At 45.7% G+C, this 25,083-nt stretch overlaps 2 protein-coding genes across 2 annotated transcripts; one reads left to right on the top strand and one right to left on the bottom strand.

The window, feature by feature from the left end:
• Positions 1–12: 12 nt before the first annotated feature.
• On the top strand, positions 13–12,896 carry LOC102858919 (protein FAM57A-like). The gene is made up of 5 exons (XM_006891084.1): positions 13–107; positions 356–439; positions 7,729–7,933; positions 11,127–11,222; positions 12,627–12,896. Exons 1-5 carry the CDS (start codon positions 13–15, stop codon positions 12,894–12,896), a joined length of 750 nt encoding a protein of 249 aa, XP_006891146.1.
• Positions 12,897–16,609: 3,713 nt separating this feature from the next.
• Positions 16,610–21,300, bottom strand: GEMIN4 (gem (nuclear organelle) associated protein 4). Its single transcript, XM_006891009.1, has 2 exons — positions 21,291–21,300; positions 16,610–19,767 (listed from the first exon to the last, which is right to left on the bottom strand). The coding sequence occupies exons 1-2, from the start codon at positions 21,298–21,300 to the stop codon at positions 16,610–16,612; spliced, it is 3,168 nt and encodes a 1,055-aa protein (XP_006891071.1).
• Between the last annotated feature and the right edge of the window lie 3,783 nt (positions 21,301–25,083).

The following is a 25,083-nucleotide window of genomic DNA, read 5'->3' as shown; positions in this document are numbered from 1 at the left end:
CCCCGGCGCTGAATGAGAACGGAAAAGGGGGGCGGCAGGAAGCGAGGGGCCTGCCTCCCCGGCTTCCTTATCCCACCCCACAGCTCTGTCCTCGTACGTCTGGCCGGGTCTGGACAGACCCTGTGCGCCCTCCCGCAGAAAGGAGAGAGGAGGAGGCTGGGGGCTGGATCAGGATGGGGACGGATGTGTTTGTGCATCTCTTGGAGTCTAGCTGCTTTGGGGGATCGGGAGGGCGGCTACCATTTTCCTCAGGGCATTAGCTGTCTAGGGGAGAGTCAGGTTGAAGATCTGGGACTTGATGCGTCCACGGTATTGTCTCAAGCGCGCTGTTTTGTTCTTTTCTGCTCCACGTTAGGTTGGTGTCTTCCGTGCACGCTGTGCTGGCCACCGGGTCGGGGATCATCATCATCCGCTCCTGCAAAAACGTGATTTCAGACAGGTAACATCCAAAGCCAGGTGGAAGGAACACAAACAGCAGGGCTGAGGCACTTTGGGGCAAAGTCCTATATTTTGGTGGCTCCCAGGCACTACTTCTTCAGCCCACGCTCGTAGGTAGCTGATTAGTGAGAAAAACCCTTCCCTCAGTCTCCCAGGCTTGGGAGGAAAGTAAACGCAGAAATGCTAGAGAATAACATTCTGAGTTTGAGGCCAGTGTGGTCCACTGAGCCAAGTGCTTTGTGAGCGACTTAAGTGTGAAAATGAATAAGAAGTAGGTGTGTGGCTTTAGATTACTTTTGAGGCTCTCCCTGAGTTCCACTCAGTTCATTGACCACGATCTGTCCCGTGTGGTTTGAAGTGCCTTTTCTATTGAAGAGAACAAAACCTCGGTCTTCCTCACAAAGGCTTCAAACGGATTTGGTGAAGGTGACAAGGAGATTTCAGAAATGTGTCTCAGGTCAAGAAGTGTGCAATTTCAATGAATGCCATTTCAGTGAAACTAATCCTAGGGTATAGGAGCTCTGGTGGTGCAGTCGATAGGGAGTTGTCTGACCCAAAGACAGCACCTCGTTGATGGTTCAAATCCACCAGCGGCTCCTTTAGCGGAAAAGATCATCTTCTCCCTTGCAATGTACAGCCTCAGAAAACCTGTGAAAGGGTCAGCTGTGAGTCATTTCTGACAAAAAGAGTTGTTGTTATGTGCCGTCAAGTTGCTTGCGACTCATAGCGATCCTATGTGCAACAGCCCTAAACCCTGCTCTATCCGGTGCCAATCGCACTGCCTACAACACACCCATCCCGATTACCCCAGTCACTGAATCAATCCACCTCATAGAAGTCTTCCCCTCTTGTGTGTCCCTCCACCCTCCCAAGCTTGATGTCCCTCTCTAAGGACCTGTCTCTTCTTACAACATGTGCAAATCATAAATTAAGAACGGGATGGTCTGCTTTGTGAGTATTTAGAATTGAACAATCGATGATAATGTGGTTCTTTTTCTTTTAAGTTTTTTTTTTCTTTTTAAAAACTTGTCTTCCTCAAAGCACTCTCACTTTCTCCCCGTTAAATTGAAGAGTCTGATGTGTGGACTCAGATTAACAGCCTTTCTCTGATGGTTGTCTGCATGTCTGCAGTGTGACCTATTCACCTGTTGGCACTGAACACCAGGGGGCCTATGTAGAGCATCTGTCTCTGCCCGCTATGTGCCTGGATCTTGACTTGGGGTTAACCCTGCCATCAGGCATTTTGTGCCTTTTTTGTGCTGGTTTTGTGCCTCTTTTCAGACAAAACCAGTTAATGGCAATAAACTGTAGATACTGAAAGAGTCATTAGCACATCTGAGAGAGAACAATGGGGTCATCTCTTCCTGTGCAGTTTCCAGCCTCGGAAAAGCCACTGGAGGATCAGCTATGAGTCGGTTCTGACTGGATGACAATGAGTTTTTGAGCTGAAGAGATTCTAGGTGGAGAGACCTTGTCTGTCTACACCACAGGCTGACAGATTTTGCTTGACAGGTATCGGTTTTTATTGTAAAGAGCATTTTCTGATCAATTAGCAAGCTTTCTTCCTCCTAGTGTTTCAGGTCAAATTGTGAAGCCAGCCTCCTTTCAAAAGTTAGACAGAGGAGGACCGCCATCACCCTGCTCCAGCACTAGGTGGAGCTCACCTGAGAGCCAGCTGTACATTTCAGGAAATATTACCTCAACATTGATTGGCATTGAGTTACAACTGACTCACAGCTAATGTTCCATTGAGTTCACGCAGATTCTTACCACAGGCAACATCATGATGGGTGGAGAAGAGATTGAAACTGTCAACAGCTTCATATTGCTTGGATCCACAATTAACACTCTTGGTACCAGCAGTCAGGAAATAAGGAGACACATTACACTGGGAAAGTCTGCAGTTAAGGATGTCTCCAAATTCTCGAGGAGTAGTGACATCAGTTTGAGGACTAAGATGCATCTGATTCAGGCCATAGTCTTTCCGATCACTTGCTGTTCATCTGAGAGCTGGACAGTGAATAAGGATGACGGAGAAAGAACTGACACCTTTGAACTGTGGTGTTGGAGAAGAGCACTGAACATCCTATGGACTGTCGAGAGAACAAACATATCTCTTGGAGAGGGTGCACCTGGAGTGCTCTTTGGAGGCAAGGATGATGAGGCTTTGCCACACATACTTTGGACATGTTTTAGGAGGGACTGTTCCTTGGAGAAGGACATGATGCTGGGAAGGGTGGACCATGTGAAGGAAGGGAAGACCCTCAACCAGGTGGATTGACACGGTGACTGCCACAATTGGCTCTTGTGTGTCAGGAAGTGTGAGGATGGCACAGGATAGAGCAGGGTTCAGATCTTTTGTTCACAGGGTCACTTTGAGTCGTACTTGACTAAATGGCACCTAACAAAAACAACAAATCACACAGAAACAGACTGCCTGTCTTTCTTCCCCAGAGCTGGTGGGTTTGAACCACCAGAGAGTCCTGGTGGTTTCAGAAAATATTATTTACATACAATTAACTTTCAACTCCATAGCACCATTGTGTGTTCTCACTCAGGTGTGAGAGCCGTGGCTAGAGCAGGTGACACACCTTCAGTTTCCTTGTTTTGTGTGTCTTCAAGCTTTATATTCACTATTTGTAAAATGTGAACATACATCACATTTCTAGGACCTCTGCCTTTCTTTATACTGATACATAAAGATGCTGTAAAGATACCTGATGTTGTTGTTATGTTCTGTTAAGTCAGAACCTGCTCATAGCTGGCCTTTCAGTGGGTTTTCAGAAGCTATAAAGTTGCATAGGGGGAGATGGTCCCTCTTTCTCTCATAGGGCACAATTCTTTGCCACTAGTCTACCAGCGCTCTCTAAAGACATCTGTTGTTTGTCATTAGATATTGTGGAATTGGAACAGACTCACAGTTAACCCTTTTCAGAAGCAGTAAATCACACGGTATGAGCTTGCCCATCTTTCTCCTGCAGAGCAAATCCCTTGACTGTGGTCTGACAGCACAGTCACTGAAAAACTAGAGTCTCTTGTGGGTCATACTGTGAATTGTTATTGTTGTTAAGTGCCATCAGGTCGTAGATGACTCATAGCAACCCTATGAACAAAAAGACCTGAACACTTGTAAACCTTTCATTATTTCTCCACATTCATAGAGTTTCCAGAGGCAAGCTATTTCGGAAGTGGATGCCACTCCTGCTTCATAAATACAATTTTTAAAAAGTATTTTTATTTATTTATTTTTTTTACTATGTGCTTTCTCAGAGAGCTCTGGTAGCCTAGTGGGTAAGGAGTTGTGGAGTTGTGCTGCCAACCCAAAGGCAGGTGGTTCAAATCCACTAGCTGCATCTGAAGAGAAAGATGGGCTGTCCCCACCCATGTTATCTACAGCTTCTAAAAACTCACTGGAAGCATATGAGTCAGTTTTGACACCCTGGCAATCAGAGAGAGAGAGAGAAAGTCCTCTGGAGGGTCAGCTGTTAGTCAATTCTGATTTGCTAGCAGAGAGTTGAGTTGGTGTGCCTTCTCATTTTATGCTTTTCTAAGAGCATCCATAGATGGAAGGGGGCATCTATCAATCTCCCAAAATTATCTGTAGAAGTTGGTGTGGAGTCGAAAGTCATCAGACTCTTTAAAAAGTCCAAACCATCCTCCTGTTCAATCAACTGCCTTTGAATACCCACTAGAGGGTGAGCTATGAGCCAGTTCTGACTCGACAGTACACATCAACAACAAACCCAAGGTATATAAGCAAAGGGAGAGATGTTTCTTTTTTTGGGGGGGGGGAAGTCCAAACCAAAACCAAAACACCCCAAATCAGTTGATCTGGATAAATTCCAATTCCTAGAAGCCTCGTAGAGTGGAGCCAAATACCACCTGGGATTTCAGAAGCAAATTGCCTCATCCTTCTCCAGTGGCTGGTGGGTTTGAACTTCCAACCTTTTGGTTAAGCCCAAGCTTAACCCACTATACCTCCAGAGCTCTTAAAAAGGTTCAGGGCCCTAAAAATAGTGAAAGCCCCAGCTGGAGGCACCTCACGCACTTTTCTTAGAGTAAGGACATGTCTCTTGTTAGCATTGCTGTTTAGTTGGCCTGAGTCGTGGTGTCTCTACATGTTAGCAGATTAGAACTACTCCACAGGATTTTCTTGACTAATCTTTTCAGAAGCAGCTTGCCAGGTCTGTCTTTGCTGGCTGCTGGGTGAGTTTGAATCTTCAACCTTTGGAGTAGAAGCTGATGGCAAACCTCATGAGCTCCTTGACTTATATTAAAAAAAACAAAACACCTCAAACACTGCCACTGAATCAATTCTGATTCATAGCAACCCGTCTTGAGTTTCCCTTGCACATCTTTTTCCTGCAGAGCCCCTGGTGAATTCAAACTGCTGACCTTATGGTTAACAACCTGATACCGTGTGCATTATGCTACACCTCTAGGGCTTGCATTTATGTTTTGATAGTTATTTTTATACTTTTCTATACCTGGATGATGCAGATTGTTTGGCAGTCAGCAGTCAATTGAAAAGTTGGTGATTCAGATCCACTCAGAAGTTCGGTGGAAGAAGGACCTGGAAATTTCCGTCCTGAAATATCACAGCCATTTCAAACTCTGTGGAGCACAGTTATACTCTGAAATACATGGGGTCACCATGAGGGGAAATTTTTATTACTCGTTCATCGTTGCACATTTTCCTCCCTTCTCCCTTCCCCAGTCCACTTTGCAATGCACCTCCCCATTCCAGATTATTGTCATACATGTAATCCCTAATCGTATATTCCTTTTAGTCAATTCTTCCCCTCATCTGTTCCAGTAGGTGTTCAATTTCTATCCATGCTTTTCCTATTCTCTCTCTAACCTTCCTACCAGTCCTGTTTTATAACAGCAGTGTTATGCAGTATTTGCCCTTTTATGACTGAGATACTTCATGAAGTATAATGTCTTCCAGGCTCACCCATGTTGTGTAATGCTTTATGAGTTAATTGATTTTTAGTGCTGTGTAATATTCCATTGTGTGAATGTACCAGTATTTCTTTCCACTAATTTGTTGATACGCACTTGGGCCACTTCCATCTTTTTGCTAATGTGGATAACACAGCAATAATCTTGGGTGTGCATACATCTGTTTGAGTCTCAGCTCTGGTTTCTTCAGGGTACATTCCCAGTGGTGGCATTGCTGAGTCAAATGGTATTTCTCTTTCCAACATTTTGAGAAAATGCCAGACCACCTTCCATAGTGACTGTACCATTTTACATTCCCATTAACAGTGAATAAGAGTTCCAGTTTCTCCACCACCTCACCAGCATTTGTTATTTGTGCCCTGTTGACTTTCATATCGTTGCTGGGGTGAGATAACGTCTCAGTTGTTTGCATCGTGAGGGGAAATTGATTCAACAGCAGTTGGTTAGTTTGTGGTGTTTGCGTTGGAAAACATGGTCACGTTCTTAGCTTTTTAATCCTCACAGGGAAGTAACACAGTGTTATTATCCTCATGTTATAAATAAGTCTAAATCCCTGGCTACTGGTAGTTAATATAATCCAGATCTCTTGCTGATAAGTCTTCAAAGAATTCTACCTAAGAGCCATACTTTCTGATCTTACTGAATTGGTACCATGTGCAGAATATTAAAATCCTGGGGCTGCACTCAAAGGGAGAGGCCAGTTGTAGTTCAGCCAAGCTTGTGGTAGCTCTGCGGTCATTATTTTGTGTTGAGATTGCTTTAAGAAAGTGACTGAGACCATAGATGGGCGAAAGCATGCACCTTGCCTCTTTTAACCTCCATGGAATCTGGTTATATTAATTCATCACCTGCAAGTGACTTTGCCACTACTTACTCGTTTGTGTCATTTCATTGTTTATTCATTATTTAATTATGCCGTGGCAAGTGAGCACAGGAACTTTTCAGGAGCAGAGGCAGGAATGGCACCATCTTTAGGTGTGTTTAGTGTCATGACTCAATAAACTGATTCCTTAGGATGTGACCTGAAACAGTTAAAAATTCCAATGCCCTCCACACATTTAACCTGTCTTAACAGGCACTGAAGGTGACTCTGATGTGCTTGTAGTTTGGAAACTATGAAATGAACCTCTTCTTCCTAATGCATCTTTCTCTGCCTGCTTCCCTCCCTTGCACGCACCCTCCCTCCCTCTCTCCCTCCCTCTGCCTTTTCTCATTTCTGCAAATGACTCATAGCTGACTTTGTAGTGGGTTTTCCAAAGCTGTAAATCTCAAGTGTGAAATTTACTCCTGTTCCTTTTTCTCCCGCAGAGCAGCTGGTGGATTAGAACCGCCTGCCTTTGGGTTGACAGTGCATCTCCTTACCCACTAGACCACCAATGTGCCCTCCCTGACACATAGATGCTCAGTGAAAATCTGCCAACCAAGTGAGCCCTATCCTTTCCAGCCTGGTACATGATTTGACTTGGACTTTTTAAATTTTCATATAAACTTTCTGTGGCATGCTTAATTTGGGAACAAAACTATATTGATTATAAAGACTTTCCTTCTGATACATCATCCTATGACAGTAACAAACTATCATTTCATTTTAGCATATTGATTCAGCCCCTTTGGCTAGGATTGACACAGGGCATTTAGGCTTTGGTATGGGAAAATGCATTCTGACAAATAAATGGGACCAGTGCTTTTGTTCACCTTCTTCCCGGTAACTTATATTTAAGGCTTAGACTCACTTCTAGATTTATGTCCCTTAATGAGTGAATTAGCAATAGGATTACAGAGAATATGGCCAGGGTTGCTACCCAGAACTTCTTAGAGTGAGGCTGCGTGTAGACGCTAAGGGAGAATTCATCCAAGGCTTCTGGTGAGTGGACTTCCAACTGTTGAGCAACTGCAAGGAGTTAAACCGGAAATATTAGATGTGGGATTTGGGATGTGGGACGCCTTCCAAACCAGTTTCTTGGTGGAGCTGTTGAGTCATTTGTAAATGCATCTCTGTGAAAGTCAGATGATATCACAGAATGCCAGAAAAGCTATTGCAAATGAGTTGCTGTCTCGGGCAGAAAATGCAACTGTGACGGCAGGTCACTTAAGCCCGTGGTGCTGAGTGAACCTGTGCTGTTTTCTGTCTTCTGGTGCTTACAAATCTGCCCTGGTCCTTAGAGGAAGAAGCTATTTACTCTCCCTGTTCAGCAGTGCCTTTATTCTAAAGCACGTGGGATAAAAACCAAGCTTCGGGGAAAGTGTTTGAGAAGGGGTTGGCTTTGAGCTTTTGTAACTGATATTCATGGTTATTTCACGAGCCATCTGTATGCTTTCTTTCAGGCACTGGCTTGCCCGGGAATATGTTTGGTTTTTGATTCCATACATGATCTATGACTTCTATGCCATGTACCTCTGTGAGTGGTACAGAAGCAAGGAGGAGCACCGCAAACATTCCTTTACCACTTTCCAAAACTTACTGATTCAAAACCGCCTCATGGTCACGCACCATTTAGTCATCCTGCTCGCCCTCGTGCCCGTTGCACAGGTAAGGCCTCCCCGGACCAGTATCCTCGGGTATTCATTTTCTCCCATTAAGCTAGAGGTCTGGACCATTCATGCTGAGTGAGGACTAGCCCTCTTTTCTTTCCCTTTCCAACTGTATCCCCTTTCCTTGTGCCAGTTGCTTACGTTATTAAATGCCCCCTATGCCAACAGTGTCGAAAAAGAAGTAAACCTGAAGTGTGCCTGATTCTCCCGGCTAACAGCATTCTTTTTAGCAATTCCCACAAACAAGTCTGTCTTGAAAGAGGTGCTCCCTAGAGGCAAGGATGATGAAACTTGGGCTCACAAAATTTGGGTGTGTTGTCAAGAGGGGCCAGTCCTTGGGAAGAAGCATCATGCTGTAAAGGGTGGAAGATCAAAGAAAGAGAAGATCCTCAATGAGATGGCTTGATACAGTGACAGTTACAGTGGGTTGGAGCTTATTAGAGATGGTGAGGACAGGACGAGGTAGGACTCGGTTTCAGTCTGTTGTTCATAGGGTGTCTATGAGTTGTAGCAGACTTCATAGAACAATAGCAGCAGACTTCTGGATTCCTCAGCATTTGTCAGTTCTGTCTTTAATTTGTATAATATAAAAACAATATAAATACAAATAGCACCGGTCAGTCCATTTGCTGTACAGAGGTAACTTGTGGTTGCTGTGATGCTAAACACTGTGACACTGATGTGTCAAATGTGAGAATGGTTACACATAGCGGACAGTGTTTGGAGCTTCCCAATTAAAACAAGCTTGGAAGCAGGAGTGGCATTCTCTTCCGAAATAGCTTGCCTCCGGAAACCCTCTGAACTTGGAGAAACAATGAAAGTTATACAGGTGTTCAGGTCTTTCGTTCATAGGGTCGCTATGAGTCGTCTATGATTTGACAATACTTAACAACAAACAACAACATCATCTTAGAAATAATGGAATACTGCGCTGCATTGAAAAACAAGGAACTCATGAAATACTATTCAAAATGGATGACCCTGGAGGACATTATGCTGAGTGAAAGATCTCATACACAAAAGGATAAATACTATATACTACATACTGCCAAAGATTCTCACCACTGGACCAATTGGTAGCATCAGGATGGATGGTGAAGAGATTGGGATTGTTCACAGCTTCAGTTTGCTCGGCTCCACAGTCAACACTCTTGGCACCAGCAGTCAGGAAATCAAAAAACATATTGCGATGGGAAAGTCTGCTGTTAGGGACCTCTCTAAAGTACTAAAGAGCAACGGTGTCTCTCTGGAGACTAAGGTGCGCCTGATACAGGTCGTGGTCTTTGCCATCACTTGTTATGCATCAGAGAGTTGGACAGTGACTAGGGAGGATAGAGGAGAATTGATGCCTTTGAGCTGTGGTGCTGGAGAAGAGTATTGAATGTACCCTGGACTGCCTAGAAAACAGATTCATCCTGGAGAGGATTAAACCAAGCAACTCCTTGGAGGCAAGGATTCTGGGGCTTCATCTGACATACTTTGGGCATGTTGCAAGGAGGGACAGGTCCTTGGAGAGGGACATCATGCTTGGGAAGGTGGAGGGACAGTACAAGAGGGGAAGACCCTCTATGAAATGGATTGATTCAGTGACTGGGGTAATCGGGATGAGTGTGTTAGAGGCAGTGCTATTGGCAAAGGATAGAGCAGGGTTTAGGGCTGTTGTACATAGGGTCGCTATGAGTCGCAAACGACTTGACAGCACATAACAACAACAAGTACATAGTGCCATTGTTATAAAACGAGATTGACATTGGGTTTGAGGGGAGACTGAGAAAGATGGGATAAATAATGTATACTGCACTGAAACAGATGAGGGAGAGAACTGTTTAAAAGGGATATATGATTGTGTATTATTGTCATGACAGGAGTCCAGAACGAAGGCTGCATAGTGAAGTGGACTTGGGGGGAGGGATTGTATAACAATAGAAGAATTTTTTGTTTACTTTTTAAAGAGAAGAGAAAATGGGACGGGGGGGAAGGGGTGACAGGGAGAAAAGTGCAACAATGAATGAATGGAAATCCAAAGATTTTACATTTTCATTATAATTAATAATAATAATAAACAAAAATAATTGACAGTAAGAAATAAGAAAGTAATTCAGTCAGCTAGTTCTTTGCACTAACAGTGCAAGAGAGTATTGTATGCATTATTTTGATGTCAGTAGAAAACATGTCCTCAGAGCACATAGCCTTATAATTTCTTCCAATATCTATTTCCCCCTGAAAACTCACCAAATAACGAAGAGAATGAGTATGCAGAGAGAAAACGAATCATTATCTGAGTGTCTTCCATGTGGCAGATACTTGATTTAAAGCTCAGAGCTTTCTATTATAAACTCCTGGACCTAAATGAGGTTCCTGGCTGGCACAAAGAGTTTGTGCTCTACAAAGGCTAAGCTGGTGGCTTACACTCACCCAGCAGTGCTGTGGAAGGAAGTCCTGGCAACCTGCTTCTGTAAAGATTAAACCCACTGCCATGGAGCCAATCCTGAGCATGCCCTGTGGGACCATCCCACTCTGGAACACAGTGATGTCATGAGTCACAAGCAACTTGACAGCAACACGTTTCATTATTTGATTTTCATACTGTACATGAAGAAACTGGAGTATCAAGAATTTGTGTCTCTCTGTGCAACAATGGGGAAATAAAAATGAAAACAATTTTTTATGTTTAAAAAAAAAGTAAAGGCATTTGCCTATCTCAGTTGTACCAAGGGCAGAGCTAGTATTACTCTATGCTCTGCTGCCTTTGTGAAAGGGATGAAGGAGAGGCAAGATGTATTTATTAACTTCTGGAGGGGGCACTCTCTTGATTGTACTGGGACCCAACATCTAGCTCAAGGCCTGGTATATATTGGTTGTACTGAACTGGCCTAGTGCCCTTGCCATGACTCAGCTAGATACCCAAGTTGTCTGTTGAGTTCCTTCTGACTTGCACTGAAACTCGAGAAAATTTGGTGTATGGAGACCATCAGCCTATCTGACTTGGCCTCTGGGTTGCAGGAATCCAGCCATCTAGGTCCTTTTGCTGGGGAAGTAGCAGAATATGGACTGGGTCCCCACTTGCCTCCTTAGCACTCTCCTTTCCCTGCCTGGTCTCTCCTGGTTACCCCTTTTCTAGAACATTCGTTAGGATTTCTCTGCAGCAATTTCTTAGCCTCCCTTTCTTGTTTCCCTTTTTGCCTCTGCAGAAGCTTCGGGGAGACCTGGGGGACTTCTTCGTGGGCTGCATCTTCACAGCAGAGCTGAGTACTCCGTTTGTGTCGCTGGGCAAAGTTCTGATTGAGGCATGTATGAGGGGAATACGAGGGTGATGTGGGAGGGAACTGGCCCGGCTCTTCCTTTGTGGATTGTGGGCTTGGAGAAATGCCTCAGGGTTAGGAGTAATGAGATGGGAGGCCACGCAACAGGCGGAAATGTCACTAGGCCATCTCAGTCAGTGTGCCATGAAATTGTAGGTTTAATCCAAATTGCTGCAGTTCATTTATTCATATTTTTTCCTAGCTCCAGATGGTCTTCTTTAACCCACTGCTTCTGTACTCCAGTCAGTTGAGAGGCTTAGGCCATGTGTGATGTCACTATTGGAAAAAGTAGGGAGTTCTGGTGGCCTCCTGGTGAGGTGTTGCACCACCACCCTAAAGGCAGGTGTTTCAATTCCTCCAGCTTCTCCACAATTTATTGCTGTTGAAAATCCACTGGAGGGTCAGCTTTGAGTTGGTTCCAACTTGACAACACATACCTACAACATTGGAAAAATACGTGTGTGTGTATGTGTGAGTACATACACTGGTCTGTGCATTGCTGTATAGAGGTAACTTGTGGTTGCTGTGATGCTAAACACTGTGACACTGATGTGCCAAATGTGATAATGGTTACCCATGGTGGACAGTGTTTGGTGGAGCTTCCTGATTAAAACAAGCTTGGAAGCAAGAGTGGCATCCATTTCCAAAATGGCTTGCCTCTGGAAACTATAAACAGTGCTCAGGCCTTTCCTTCATAGGGTCTCTGAGTTGTCTACAACTCGACTGCACTTAACATTTTATACACACACACACAGAGCTTTGACGGCCTAGTCCAAAGTGAGTTGCACTGCTATCCCAAAGGTGATGTGGTGGTGTGAAACCACCAGCAGCTCCTTGGGAGAAGGCTGAACAGTCTCCTACCATGGGATTCACAGCCTCCGAAAACCTGCTGGAGGGTCAGCTCTGAGTCAGTTTGCCTCAACGCCAATGAGTTAGAACCTTATTATATGCGTTCAGAGAACTAGATGCATATATAGGTGTCAAAGAATTTAGCGATGGTTGAATACTCATCTTGCAGGAAACCTAGGTTTGATTCCCAGTCAGTATACTGCACAGCTACCACTTGTCTGTCAGTGGAGGTTTGTGTGTTACTCTCCATGATGCTGGGCAGGATTCATCAAAGCTTTTACACTTAGAGGGGGAGGAAGAAAAGCCTGACTACTTTCAACTGAAAATCAGGACTGAGAACTGTATGGATCACATGGTCTGATACTGCCTCACACGGATTGCTGTGAGTCGGGGGCCAGTTCAGTGGCAGCCAACAACAGCAGGTAGTACTTTTACCTGCTTGCCTTGCCTCCTGTAGAGCTGAGAACAAGGAGAGGGGAGTCATTCTCTGATGCCCCAACCTCTTCATTGACTTCCTGCTCTCTTCCTTTTTTGTTATAGCTAAAGCAGCAGCATACCCTTCTGTACAAAGTGAACGGAATCCTCACCCTGACCACCTTCTTTTCCTGTCGGATTTTGCTTTTCCCCTTCATGTACTGGTCCTATGGCCAACAGATGGGGATAAGCCTGATTCTAGTGCCATTCCAGATCCCTTCCCATTGCAATTTGGCCAATGCCATCCTCATAGCACCACAGCTCTACTGGTTCTCGCTGCTGTGCAGGAAGGCAGTCCGCCTCTTTGACGCTCCTCAAACCAAAAAGGATGGGTAATTGTTCCCAGAAGTCAGCCACTGGCCAAACCTCCTCACAACCAGCTGCCTTCTCCGCTCAGTGTTCCATGGGCCAAATTGTACCCTGGATGGCCTCAGTTTTCTGAGTATTCATGAGCAGATAGGTTTGAGTTTTTGTAAAGAGTTTTCATATTACCTCCCTCCTGTAACCTGCCCCTTTTGAAAAAGCACTTTTTTCCTTCAAGAACAACTGGTGGATCCAATCAGAGCCCCCACCACTGGCAGCAAAGTGGTTTTAGTGCCAGTTCAAGGATTCTTCCTTGAGTTTTATCTCAAGGGCTCTGGAAGGTCAAAGCATGGGGCGTGGCATAGTGAACCAGGGTGATAAGTGCCCCCCCCCCCACACCTGGTTCTGCACGCTGGTGCCAGCCACTCAGCCCATACAACCAACCACTCAGGTCAAGTATCCACACACTGGGCCAGAAGCAACCATGACTTAGCTCTTCAAGTAAGGTCATCTTGCCACATTGGCCTAGAAAAATCATTGTAGGTAGGAAGGTTTTGTTTATTGTTTACTAAGGCTATAGCCCTTTGGTTCTTTGCCTTATCCTCTCCTCCATGTGCTAGCAGTGAAGTCTCCTATCCACTGACTTTTCCCCCAAAGGTCTCAGTGGTCAGAGCAGGAGGGCAGGGATGAAAACCTGAAGTGCTCGAGCAGGTAGGGATACCGAATGGTCAGCACTACTTTCATGGGCTGACTTGGTGAGAATAGTGGTGTCAAACTGGTGAGCTTGTGACAGTTTTCCCCAGGCCTGTTCTCCTGATACATGCCCAAGACTCTCGTAATAGGCAGAACAATGGCTTCTTACTGGGTAATGCCACTCTTTGACACTAGTTTTCCTAGACGTGGAAGTAGTTTTGAGTATATATGCCAAACCATGAGGTTGTCTCCAGTCTAGAGTGCTTTCCACGGGGCTTCCTGGTTAAGCCAGAACTTCTGATCCAAAACTCATTCCTGTGAGTGCATCTGCCTTTTATCCAGAGGGCTGGGCAGCAAGTGCCAAAAGTCCAGTCAAAGTATGTCCTGTGGACTTTTTCTGCCTAAGGAGATCCCTGTGGCCCTTCACCCACCATTTGAAAATAGGATGCTCTAGTGCCAACACTATTTCCTCATCAACTAGGATGGGTTTTAGAAACTGCTACCATGATTTTTTTTTAAAGTGGTAGTGAAAACTAGAATTTTAAGTGTATTTTAATTCATTGTTGTCCATGGGCTTTTAAAGTACTTAATATTTGACTGTTGCAGTCATTAATTGGTGCCATTTAAAAAAATTTAAAAATGCTGTCATTTGTTTATTCTCGTGTCTGTATATATCACCATCCTGTAATTAGACAATACTGCCTCCGGCTGCCAGAGTGTTCCTCTGAAAGTTTCCATAGGCTGATTTCTAGTCGATGTCATGAAGCAAAGAAACAATTACCATTCATTTGTAGGGGAAATTTTCCCCAGTGTTTCCGGAGTCCCAGAAAAACCTACCAATTAACAGGACCTAAAATAGCCCAGCACCCAGTGATCCACAGTTCAAAGGCATGTTGTTGGGTGTGGCACATGGCTCCCGGGTAAGGAGCTTGGTGACACCACTCTGCCACTCCAGCTGTGCTGTAAACAAATGTTCAACATTGGTCTACTTTTTACCTTTTCTTAAAAAGCAAAAATCCTCTTTGGATTTCAGTTCATGAAAGCAGATACCAACATAGGTCTTAAGGGTGGCATAAAGCGAACTTTTGAGAAGCAGGGAATACCAGTTTACTCTCATTTGTGATGTGTGTCACAAATAAACCAATCTCCCGTGCCCACATCCCATCACCTGACACAATGGGCCACTTCAAATTCTGGGCACTGTTGAGGTCTGTGAAATTGGCAGGGGTGGGGGCGCTTTCAGCCTTCAGAGGGTGCTTTAAACATGTTTTTGCAATTTATTGTGTCAAGACTATGTTGAGGGTCTCTAGTAGAAGCCCATGAGCAGACATAATTTTAGACCTTTTCTTCTCTTCCCCCATCATTAGGTACTGGGGAGTGGAAACCCAATTGTTGGCCAGAGCTAGCCCTGTCTAGGTGAGGGAGGGAACCTGAACAATGCCCCATTTCAAATGAAGGTGTGGATGTGATGGTGATGAGGCATACTTAGCCTTCCCCCTCATGTCCCCAAATGAACACCTTGCCAACCAGTCCTCATATTTGCATAATATAGCCTGCACACCTTAAATTCCCATTTTCATGCTTCTGAAAACATTATTCTTAGGGAGTTCTGGTGGCCTAGTGGCAAGAAGCTGCACTGCAATCCCAGAGGTATGTGGTTCAAATCCACCAGATGCTCTGCTGGAGAAGGAGGGACAATTTCCTCCTGTACCAGTCAGATCCAATTTGACAGTACACACACAAAAAAATAAAAAATAAAAAAAAAACACACCAAAAAAACCCCACCATTATTCTTTCTTCAAAACCATGCCAGTGTCACTTTAGACAGATATAATTATATCCAGTCTTATATGAGTCTATAACACATTGCAGGTGTGTTCATTAGACCCAGTTTTATTATATCCTATCTTGGGTCTACGGAGTAGAGTTACAGGATGGAGTTAGAAGTTTTCAATTCAGAAGACACCCATTTTCCTAAGGCTATTAATCTATAATGCTCAATTCTTGGTCCAATATTAATTTTATTTTTTTTGTATAATTATATTTTATTAATTTTCATAAACATTTACAGAGATTTTAGGTTTCCATTCATTCATTGTTGCAAAAATTTTATTATTTTGTGTGTGTCTGTACCGTCAAATCAGATCTGACAGGTACAGGAGGAGATTGCCCCTCCTTTTCCAGCAGAGCATCTGGTGGATTTGAGCCACATACCTCTGGGATTGCAGTGGAGCTTCTTGCCACTAGGCCACCAGAGCTCCCCTCCAATATTCATTTTAAAACAGTGGGCACACAATTGTAGCCAATTGGTGGTGGAGCCAGGGCTGCAAAAGGGCTCCTTTCCAAGATACTCCATAAAAAAGAAAATCACTAGTGAAGGGGTCATTTTATTAACCTCTTTATTTTAAAGGATCACACGCTCTAATTTTTCTCCTACTTTGGCTGTTTCCTCTTTAAGCTCCTTTGCCAATTCAAAGGTAAAGATACTGGGTGATGACAACAATATGTACTTGACCAAGGTTACTAGTTCAAACCTACCCAGTGGCCCCATGAATAAAGGCCTGTGAAGGGGTACTACTCTCTAACCCCTGGGATTGTCATGGGTCAGAACTGACTCCATGACATCAGGTAAACTGAGGGTTGAGCTGAGTCCAATTTGAGAGCCCTGTATTAGTGATGATGGCGCTCTGGTGGCTGAGTGTTTAGAAGCTGTGCTGTAATCCCAAAGGCACGAGGTTCGAATCCACCGGCAACTCTGAGAAGAATGGGCAAACTCCTCTTGTGTGGTTTACTGCCTCCAAAAACCCACTGATCAGCTATGAGTCAGTTCCAACTCGACAGAACACAACAACAACAGACTAGTGATGACGACCAGATGAAATTCAAAAGAATTTTATTATAATTTGTATGCTACAAATACTATTTTCTTTACACTTTTTTTTTATTGCCATAAAAGAACTTGACTACACTGTCACATTGTAGGCTTGTGCTTCTTGACCCCAGACCCCATAAACTGGCCCACTGAAGCCTGGCTTTTTTTCCATCTGCAAAGATCAGAAGTTGCTGATCTTCTGCAGCAGTGTGTGGCGTCGCTCCTCTGGGCTAATGTTCTCGGCGATGGACTTTAAGAAGCGTTGCTCATTCACCTTCTGCAGCAAGGAACTGACGGAAGGGTTGGCCTTGCTGAGTGTTTCATAGCAAGTGAGGATCTCCAAGGCCAGTACATAGAGTGGTTCGCATACCTCCTGGGGGATCATGGCCATGACGTGCAGGGTGTGGCAGAAGACCTGCGTGTAAACAAACAAGGCTTCCTGGGTCAGGTCCTGTTCTTGTCCTTGGGCCCAAGGACCCACTGACTGTATCAACCGAATGGAGTCCAGGAGGTTGGTTAGACTGCTACAAAGAAGCTTGACCACGTGGCTCCAGCCGTCGAGAGGAAGCCAGTTACGACAACTCTGGCTGCAGAGGAACTGGAAAACCCTCAGGAAGAGGACAGACAGTTGGAGCTGCTGGGCAAAGGGCTTGAGGTTGAGCAGGGGCACAAACTGAATGTATTCCAGGCTGTATGGGACGTGGAGGAGCTGTTTCTCCAACAGTCTCTTGGTCAGCTGGTGAAGGTACTGCCACTCCTGGGAGCTGCACCACGGCATGATTTGCACGAGGGCCACCAGAAAGCCCTTGCTGAACAGCCTGACCTCCTCTGGTTTGCCTACGTCTACCACCAGCAGAGAGAGCATCTGCTCACAGAGGCTGCTGGAGATGCAGCAGCACTCCATCCAGGCCAAAAGCCCTGTGCCTGGCCCATAGCCAGGGTGGGCCTGCGAGGTCCACTCACTCTCAGAAAGCTTACAGATCTCAAAGAGAGTGGCTGGCACCTCACACTTGAAGTGTCCCTCAAAGAAATTCTTCAGTCGCAGGTGCACAGTCCAGTCGAGCTGCTCCAGCTTCCGGTGGAGCCAGGAGAGCGACTTGGCCCAGGTATCGGGGGAGAAGGTCTCTGCGTTCGCAGACACGATCTCACAGAGGACCGTCAGGATGTGGATCGCTACATCCTTCCCGTCCAGAGTGAGGCACCGCTTGTCCTTGGGGAGCTGCCAGTATTTGCTGTAGCAATTCAGAAGCTGGCACAAGCTAAAAATGAGGGGGAACGGGGAGCAGGTCTGGAGCCAGTATTCCTCCAAGCACGAGTTGGCTTCTAGTGTGTGGATGAAGATCTTCAGGCTGAGGTCAACCTGCTGAGTGTCAAGCGTCAAGAAAGGCAGAACAAACTCCTTTAGCACCTCATCTGGCTCAAGCAGCGCAGCCACGGGTATCCCATGGGGCTTCACAGGCTTCATCAGGCAGCTCAGGAACTCCAAAAACTGCTTTTCTTCCTTGGGAGTGGCAATCTTACCCCAGACTGTCTCTTTAAGGCATGACACCACAAATGTGTGGGTTGGGTCTGGACCCTGCCCTTCCATGAACCTGAGGGCCGGGAAGGCGCTGAGAATCTGAGCCAGGAACTTGTGAGTGCCCACGTTGACAATGGCCATGCTGCACATTTTCTTTACTGTCAGTTCTGGGTACAGGAGCACCAGGCGGGCCACCGAAGCTACTGCTTTAGCCAAACCCTGGTCAGAGGTGCTCTGTGTGAGTTGGTTAAAAGTGGTATTAAGGTCTTCCTGAAAACCCTCCAAATAAGCCAGCAACTTCTCAGAGAGTCCCTTCCGCCCACAGGAATGCAGGACCCCAGAGAGGACTTTATTTTTATCTGGCAGGGAGAGGTCGGCATAGCATTCCAGGATCAAGTCCACCACTTGTTTGATCTGCAACTCAGGGACAGCTCTGTCAGAGGAGCTGACATCCAGCACTGTTTCCAGAAGCTTCAACACCAAACCTGGCTCTCGGAAGAGAGCCCTGTTGTTGACCAGACAGGTGAGCCACTCGTCTGAGAAGGCCCACTTCTTCTCGGAGGCAAACACGTAGCACATTTCCATGTGCCGGTCCATCTTCTGCTCAATAATGGCCATGGCAATGGAGGCGGTGATGTCCTTCCCCAAGCTCCTGCTCTTCAGCGTTTTGCTAGTTTGCCTCAGGAAGTCCTTGACATGCTCTGCCAACTCCAAGACCATCTGCCTCTCTTCTTTAGACAAGGTGGTAGTTTCCAGATAGAGCTTCAAGTTGTGGCTGAAGGAAGTCAGACTGTCATACAGCCGGTAGCTGTCATAATTTGTCCCCTGGCTGCTGTTGAGCATGACCTGCAGCTCCTCCCCCCACTCCCGCAACAGGAGGTGCATGTACTCGAACCCAAGGAAGAGTGTCTGGGTTGGGAGCCTGGCCAGGGAGTTCAGGCTGACGTCCCGCTCTGCTTCCTTCACTTTCTCCGTCAGCTCCTGTTGGTGATATGGGTTCTGGGTGTCTGAATTCCACACGGAGATGACAGTAGCCAGTTTGTCCAGATACAGAGTGACAGACAGCTCCTGAGGGTCCTCCTCCACCAATGCAAACACTGTGAGCATGTCAGCCAGATTCGCTAATGCATAACACTTCATGCCAGGACACACGATTTTACTCTGGATTTGCTTCAGTCCGTTGAGCAGCATGGTCAACAAGGGCATGGTAGGGTACACGTCTGGATCTGACTTAAACCTCTTCGGAGGGTGGCAGAACTCATCTGAGGAGGGCAAGTACCTAAGGGCCATTGTCCTAAACTGGGAGAGGAGGGGGTCCTGCTGGTTGCCTTTGTGTTTCATAATTTCCCACCAGATGTCAAGGAAAAAGGCCACATCCTTGGAAGAAGTGTCAGCAGTCATGTGCTCCAGAAAGCGCTCCAGTTCTCCTCTGCAGATGGTGGTGGGCAGGGCCATCAGCAGCTGGATGAAAAGCCCAGAAGCTTCGAGGGACTTGAAGACCTCAAAAAGGACTGTGTGATTGATGGTGGGGAGCATGTTGCCAACCGAGAAGAAGACATCTTCCTTCCACCAGGTCTCTAGGTCAGAAGGGGTGGCAGGGCAGGGCTGAAGAACCTTGGCCCAGATGATGATGAGCGCTTTCTTTTTCCATGCAATGGGCTGAGAGCCGGAGATCTCCTTCAAGGCCTCCACAATGGGCTGCCCAACACGGTCCCAGTCGGACTTGGTCAGTTCTGCAAGTACTTTGGGGCGGAACAGCTGCTCAGCCAGCAAGAACCCCCCATGCAGAATAGTCATTTCTTCACAGATGTTCAAGGGTCCTGCAAGAGGTCAGATAAGAAAGGAAGTGATAAAAAACATCACAACTCAAAACAGAAGTCAGAGATACAGCACTTAGGCAGGTTGTCACTGTCAGCATTAGAGAAAGAGTTTGAAATCAGTGGGAAAGGAAGAGGGGATGGTGAGTAGTTGCTGCAGAGTTTGGAGCGATTTAACTTAGGAATAAAAAAATACCTTGCAAGCTCTCTAGCTGGGAAGTAGGTGGTCATCGAGCAGTATTAGAAATAGGCAACACAGGAGACAACAGATTTGGAAGGAATTCAAGTTTAGCTTTGGTTATCTTAAGTCTGAGGTAAAATGTGAAGGTGGCAGTGTCCTCTGACAATAGCAATGCAAACCAAAAGCTCAGTTCTGGGAGTCATCTGCCCAGAGGCAGGAGCCCTGAAACCAAGCCTCAAGATGTTCCCCTAAGGCCCCAAAGCATGGCTAGTTTTATTGCTCTGTAAATTTATTAACCGTTGAGCAGATGTTTGGCTCACAGGTATACCTGCCTTCCAGAGACAGCCTTAAGTAATTACCCCCCCCCCAGCTGTTCATTTCTGGGTAAATTCCAAGTGCTTTATCAGAATGGTTGGCTGCTCCTTGAGGTGTCTTTAGGTTATGAAATGCTTACTCTGCACATGGTACTGTGTTAGGTACACACAAATCTCTTACTCCTCAAAAACTCTGCTGGAGCGTGGATATTTCCGTTTTAGGCTCAAAGCGTTGAAGCCTAGGAACACTGAATTTGGTGTCACAAATTACAAAGTGGTCGGGTTGGGGACGACAGCCCCACAGCTGCAGGGCTCCACACACTCCAAGCTCTATCTTTCTGAATGATAGGGACCCGGACGACAGTCTATCCGTGTACACCTTTAAGAGCATATCCATCAAGACGGAACGATTGAGAAAGGCTCAGTTCATACCCGTTTTTCATTCCCTTTTCCCAACCATGCTTAAGAGGAACCTGAATCTAGGAGGCTGAAAGGTATTCACTCACTCTCCCAGCTGCAATCCCTCCCACAACCGCCAATTTGATGAGCACTGTGTGTACACACGTGAACTCCCAAAAGCTCAATGCCACAGATACCCATCATCACACTCCCGCCTAATCGATGAGAAAATCTGATGAGGGTAAGAAACTTGCCCAAGAACTTGGCAGGCATTACGTTCAACTGACGCGCCAAAGACATCCCTCCCCAAGGCCTCCGAGCCCGCATTTTTCCAAACCACGTGGACTACCCCTTTTCACTTTCAGGAAATCTAACCTCACATCTGCTTGGCTTTTCACGTGGAAAGAGGCCCCGAGGAAGAGGCGAGACAAATAGCAGGGGCAGAAATCGGCCTCTGAGTCTTGGGTTTCTAAGGACATTCCCACCCTCCAAAACCTCCACCCAACACAGAGATGGTTTGTGGGGGCCCGACGAGCTTGTCAAGCAAGAGGGGGCGGGCCAAGCAGCACCAGGCTCCCGGATGTGAGACGAAGCCCAAGGAGGACACAGGACCGAGGAGCGCGTAAACCCACCTAAGTCCATGGTGGCGGTGCTGGCAGCGGCGCGCGGCGCCCCTCCCCCCGCCCCGGCTGTGAGTAAAGCGCAGGCGCCACGCCACAATGGGCGGGGCGGGGGGGGGCGGTACGAAGGGTCGCGTCCTAATCCCCGCCCACAGTCTCAGCTCCGCCCAACCAGGACAGCGGCGGCGCTCCGCTGCTCAGCGCGCAAGCGCGGCTCCCACCAACGAGAGCAGGCGTCGAGCCCGCAGTGCCCCCTATCGGCTAGAGTCTTCCCACCAGCCAAGAAGCAGGTACCAGCAGGTCCCTCCCATCGTTGTGTGTGCTCCGCCCCGACCCTCCGGCTGCTTCCCTTCCTATCCTCAGCCCTAGTCAGCCAAGCTTTCCCCGCCACCCGTACCTTGGAGACTTGCTTACTGATTATCAGTCCGCCTACCATTAGCCCATTCTTAGCCCCTTATACCTTCACTAACCCGCAAAAACTGAGTGCCACATTGAGTGGCTTCCTGCCCCAGCGGGTCTCCGTGTCTCACAAACACACAAATGCCCTCAACTCTTCTCATCCCACACAGCCTTCCGCATAACAACCGACCTCAGTTTTAAGGGAGCGAACAGGCTTTTGAAAAATTAATGTGTGATCATTCCCAGCAAATGACTGGGCTAAAACAGACATCTTTAAAGGGCAGATGTAATCCAATGCACTGCCAGTTGGCAGTCTGGAATTCGCAGAGAAAACTCATAAAATATCCTGCGTTCTCCTCACACTCGGATTTACTAGGGGAATAAATACAGCTCCATTTCCCCCTTTCCTACCGTCTTTAGCCTTCTACGTTTTGAACTCTTCATTCTTTGCATTTCCTAAAGGCAGCTAGCTAGAAAAGGCAGCGGGAGAGCGGCTCAACCTGATGTGCCAAGTGGAATTTGAGCTGGCTTGCGCAGCTATCAAGGAGCTGAAGGGTCCTGTGAGCGATCAGGAGAAGCTAATGGTGTACAGCTTCTACAAACAGGCCACTGAGGGTGACTGCAACATCCCCACCCCGCCTGCCTCCGACGTCAAAGCCAAGGCCAAATGGGAGGCGTGGAACATGAACAAAGGGATGAACAAATCCGATGCGATGAGGTTCTATATTGCTAAAGTGGAAGAGCTAAAGAAAAAGGAGACTGGATAGGGACGACAGATTGGTGGACAGAGAAGCAGTATGGCTCCTCTGGGAAAGGAAACCTTAAGATCTCTGGAAAGACCTTGAGGGCTCAGCTGTCCTGAAATGGTAACATTTTAGCTGAGACATCAATAAATCAAACTGAAGTGCCTGTGCAAGTCTTGGGAAACTGTTCAGCTAGAGTTCTCGGCAGTTTATATTGCCAATGCAATGAGTATTTGGCAGGAGTTCAGGGGTGGAGGTTGAACTTCATGTTAGGTGCCATTGAGTCAGCACCAATTCATAGTTGACCCTCCAATGGGTTTTTAGAGGCTATAAATCGCATAGGAGGAGACTGTACATTTTTCTCCCCCAGAGTGGCCAAGTGGATTCCAACTTTCAGTTATTGTTGATTCACTGCTCTGTGTTGTTCAAAGTACAGAAGGAAGGAATGGGGCCATCTTTCCAGACCCTGCTACCCAAAGACACCACTGGAATGCAGACTCGATGAAGTTATATCTATTGAAAGAAGTCAAACGTTATGTGTTAATACAGAGTAGTAATTGATGCCTCACAATGCTGCACTTGAGAAATACTAAAGCAGATGTTTTCTATTTTAAACAAGTGATTACACTTTCTGGGGTTGGGGGTGGGGATGGGGAGTAAAGGGGAAATGGAGTCAACAGGGACGGAGTAGGAGCAAGATGTTATTATTAAATCTGGTGAAGAAGTTGGATGGAGGCCACATGGAAAATGGGCTGTTACATGTCACTGCTGTTATGTGCTATTGAATCAGAAACAACTCACAGCTGACACTCCAGTGGGTTTTCAGGGGCAGTTTTTTTTGCACAAGTAAATTACCCATCCTTCTGGTGGATCTGCAGTGTGCCTCTAGGATTGCAATGCAGCTTCTCACCAGTAGGCCACCAGAGCTCCTTAAATATATATTGTTGTTGTGTACCATTCAGTCAGAACTGGCCCACAGCTGACCCTCCAGCATGTTTTCAGAGCCAGTTAAGTGCACAAAAGGAGACTGCCCATCCCTCTCCCATGGAGCAGCTGATGGATTGGAATATGCAGCTTCCTATCACTAGGTCTCCAGAGCTCCTTGCAATATATACTAGGACTTATAAACCCCAATTAAAATGATGTAACTATTACAATGAAAACAGAGGAATTAAAAGAGCTAACCAATTTTACCAGCCTGAGAAAAAGCATCACCAAGTAACATTTTGTAATTGACTCACCCCAGAGGTGAGAAAGTATACCCATTCTTGTCCAGACTCATCCTCAGAGGTGGGAATGTATACCCATTCATGTACTGACATGATTAGGTTACAAAGACCACGCCATTACTTGAAAATTGATAGTATACAAAAATGGAAGATAAACACATCAGATCACAAAAACACACACCCATCACAGCCACTGTTACATGTAAAATGTAGGACAATGAGATAGTAAGTGAAGAAGATATAACATTTTAACATTTTTTTCATGGTGGTAACTGTGCAGAACTCAAACTTCTGGATTTCTGATAAAAAGTCCAAGTGGTACACTAAATGGTTTTAGGAAAAAATAAAAGGTAACAAGGAAAGAAAATATTGGCAATGCAATAAATAAAAGGAGGCTGTTACAAGGTCAAAATGTGTCAGGTAAACAATAACATTAATTTCTACCATACATGGCTATATGAGGAAAAAATTGTATTATTTTAAGATAAAGAATGCTCTAACGTGTGTTATTTGATCACTCAGTACGTACACAAATCACCTATTTTATTGTAACAAACCATGTCACACAGTAGGTTAGTATAATGGAAAAAAATTTTTGTTCCTCCCTCAAAGACTAGATTTAACTCAAGAATTAATCTAATAGAAAATCTGAGAATTCACATAGTACAAAAGAACAAGTTTATCTGATTATTTAAGATTTTTATTATTTGCTTGTATAAAAAGAAAGTAATTAACTAGATGAAGAGCACTTAGTATAACTTGGTTTGTTTTGAAATATTTGACTGATTCCCTAAGAGACGAGACATTAAAGCTAAATGACAAGTACTGCGAAGCTAGATATTACCCTTCTAACAAAGTGAGCAAGAACTCATCTAGAAATTTCCATAGGTAACCCTGCAAGGGAGAATAACTGACGTTATGATTTAAAAGTAATTTTATATAAGGTGCACCGGATCCAGGCCATGGTCTTCGCAATTACTTGCTATGCAATGCATCTGAGAGCTGGACAATGAATAAGGATGACAGAAGTGATGCCTTTGAGCAACGGTGCTGAATAAGAGTATTGAGCATAACGCGGACTGTCGAGAATAAACAGGTCTGTCCTGAAGAAGGTGAAATCAAGTTTCTCTCTGGAGGCAAGGATTTAGAAGCTCCATCTCACATACTCTGGGCACATTTTTAGGAGGGACTGATCCTTGGAGGACATCATGCTTGGAAGGGTGGAGGGACAACACAGGAAATGACCCTGGATGAGGTAGATTGACACAGTGACTGTGCTGGAGACAGTGAGACTGGCTCAGGATAGGACAGGTTCAGAACTATTATACATAGGGTCACTATGAGTCGCAGGTGACTTGATGGCACATTTCTGAATTTCTTAACTCCTAGGTTAAATTTTTTTTCATTTTTCCCTTCAGATTTAAACCTGTCACC

This window comes from Elephantulus edwardii, unplaced genomic scaffold (assembly GCF_000299155.1).
Source record: "Elephantulus edwardii isolate Elephantulus edwardi_28Jun2011 unplaced genomic scaffold, EleEdw1.0 scaffold00094, whole genome shotgun sequence".
Lineage (NCBI taxonomy): Eukaryota > Metazoa > Chordata > Mammalia > Macroscelidea > Macroscelididae > Elephantulus > Elephantulus edwardii.
Note: the sequence above shows the minus strand (reverse complement) of the source record. Positions and strands in the feature narration are given on the sequence as shown.